The sequence below is a fragment of the Aristolochia californica genome, unplaced genomic scaffold (genome assembly GCF_029961685.1).
Source record: "Aristolochia californica isolate CCGP_79_NKW_82.1479 unplaced genomic scaffold, dmAriCali1.0.hap1 SCAF_3, whole genome shotgun sequence".
Classification (NCBI taxonomy): Eukaryota; Viridiplantae; Streptophyta; class Magnoliopsida; order Piperales; family Aristolochiaceae; genus Aristolochia; species Aristolochia californica.
Window position 1 is genome coordinate 15,760,212 of NW_027181992.1, and position 2,318 is coordinate 15,762,529.

Consider the following 2,318-nt stretch of genomic DNA (forward strand, 5'->3'; position numbering starts at 1 on the left):
GAGTTGAAATGTACTTAGGAGATTGAAAGGCTAATTGTATAAGGACTCTATCTCTTCCTCTATTATAAATAGAGGTGTTGTAATTCAGAATTAATCAAGTTATACATCTACTTCTTGATTTAATCTCTCTCTCTCTCTCTCTTTCTCTCTCTCTCTCTCTCTTTGCTTGGTGCACACTTCTTTTTACTCTTTTCTTTTTCTTATCTCTATCCAAGAGCTCTTCTTCCCTTTTCTTCTTTTTCTTTCTTCTTCCTCTTGCTCGGAATATTGGAAAAGGGATCTTAAATTCAACAGGAAAGATGAAAGGGCTCTTCTTGATGATCCTACTATCTATCGACGCCTGGTTGGGAGTCTCATATACTTGATCATGACTCGTCCTGATATCTCCTATGCCATTCATCAGGTCAGTCAGTTTATGTCTTCTCCTCGACATCTTCATCTTGCGGCAGTTCGGCGCATCATCCGCTATCTACGAGGTTCTCCTACTCATGGGTTATTCTTTCCTATAGGCTCTGCACTTCAACTTGTTGCCTATAGTGATGTTGATTGGGCTAGGTGCCCTGATACCCGTTGCTCTACTACAGGTTGGTGTATGTTTTTAGGGGATGCATTGATTTCTTGGAAATGTAAGAAACAAGACTGGGTGTCCAAGTCCTCTACTAAGACTGAGTATCGTGTCATGTCTACTGCGTGTTCTGAAATTATATGGCTACGTAGTCTTCTTGCTGAGCTTCAATTTCCTCAGACTACCTCTACACCTCTCCATGCGGATAGCACAAGTGATATGCAGATTGCTAAAAACCCTATTTTCTATGAGCACACCAAGCACATTGAGGTTGATTGTCATTCTATCCATGATACCTTGGAGCGCCGAGTAATATCTCTTCCGTACATCTCTTCAGATCTTCAAGTGGCTGATGTCTTTACTAAAGCAATGTCTCAACCCCGACATAATTTTCTGGTTGGCAAATTGTTGTTGGTTGACTTCCTAGCATCAATTTGAGGGGGGATGTTACCATATGTTGGAATGTATATAAGATAGAATTTATGTTAACATTTGTTGTTTACATAATTACATGTATATAGGTTAATTAGAAAGGGATTAGTTGGGCTAGGTTGCATTGTATTTAGCCCATGGATTGTATTGTAATTGACCTACCCCTAAGTTTAAATAGAAAAGAATGAGAGGGAAGCAACACTCCCATTTTTCTCTCTTCCCATTTTCCAGCCTCTCTTGTGTCTTCCTATTCACAGTGAACTCAGAGCTTGGAGCTCTTGTCCTTGGCCGTTCCGTCAACCTCTTGTGGTGGTGTTTCTGTCCATGGAACTCAGAGCTTGGAGCTCTAGTCCTTGGTTGTTCCGTCAGCCTCTAGTGGTGGGGTTTCTGTCCACACAAACTCAGAGCTTAGAGCTCTTGTTCTTGGCTGGTTCGTCAACCTTCAGTGGTGGTTGTTGCTGCTCTCTCTAGTAACTCTGTTGGCTCTTCTCACCCACCTTTATTCACCTAGAAATTTTTGTCATTATCCATATTTAGGCCCCATAAGGCTACATGCCATTTTGAGTAGGGGTGGCATCAAGTCGAGTCAAACTCAAACTTGCATATGCTCAAACTTACTTGATCTTAATACTTTGAATTCGAGCTCGAGCTCAGCCTTGAGCTTAAATTAGAATCGAGCTCGAGCCCAAAAATTTTAACCGAGTTTGAGATCGAGCTTGAGCTGGGTTCAAGTTCCAACCTACATTTAAAATTGTTAAAATAAAAAAAATTAAAAAAAATAAATGAAGACAAAATTGTAATGAATTTAGTACCATTGAATTGCAAGCTATCATAAAGGAGTCCAAAACTTGGCAATGGAAAATACTAATGTATAATAACCAGCTTAATTGACCTAAAATAAAAGGCAAACATCTTCATCAATAGTGATTATTCCATTGAAAAACAATAACATTAGATGTTGAGGGACCCAAAAGGGTAGAATGATCGATCATTCTTGAGGTTTGAGGTAAATAAGAGAAACTATCAACCAACTAAAGAGAAAATTGATGAGAGAAAGGTATTTTTCGTTAAAAAATTTATGTTAACAAGTCGAGTTTGACTTCTTATACTTAATGAGCCTTATTTCAAGTTTGAGCTCGAGTCAAGCTCAAATAAAAGCTAAACTGAGTTGAGCATTTTTTCAAGCTAGGCTCGAACAGTTTGTGAGCCGGTTTGGCTTGGTGCAAGCCCTAATTTTGAAAGAAAAAAAATTTAATGTACATAAAAATGGGCTCACTTAGAATTAAAAATTAAAATTAAAATTAAAATATATTTAAAAACT

General features: G+C 38.2%; 1 protein-coding gene across 1 annotated transcript; it reads left to right on the forward strand.

Annotated features, from left to right (window-relative positions):
- Window positions 1–367: 367 nt before the first annotated feature.
- Window positions 368–1,003, forward strand: LOC137959396 (secreted RxLR effector protein 161-like). Its single transcript, XM_068806789.1, has one exon. The coding sequence runs from the start codon at window positions 368–370 to the stop codon at window positions 1,001–1,003; it is 636 nt and encodes a 211-aa protein (XP_068662890.1).
- Window positions 1,004–2,318: the final 1,315 nt, after the last annotated feature.

Coding starts and splice junctions, on each gene's coding strand:
- LOC137959396 (XM_068806789.1), top strand. CDS start 368: ATGACTCGTCCTGATATCTCCTATGCCATTCATCAGGTCAGTCAGTTT.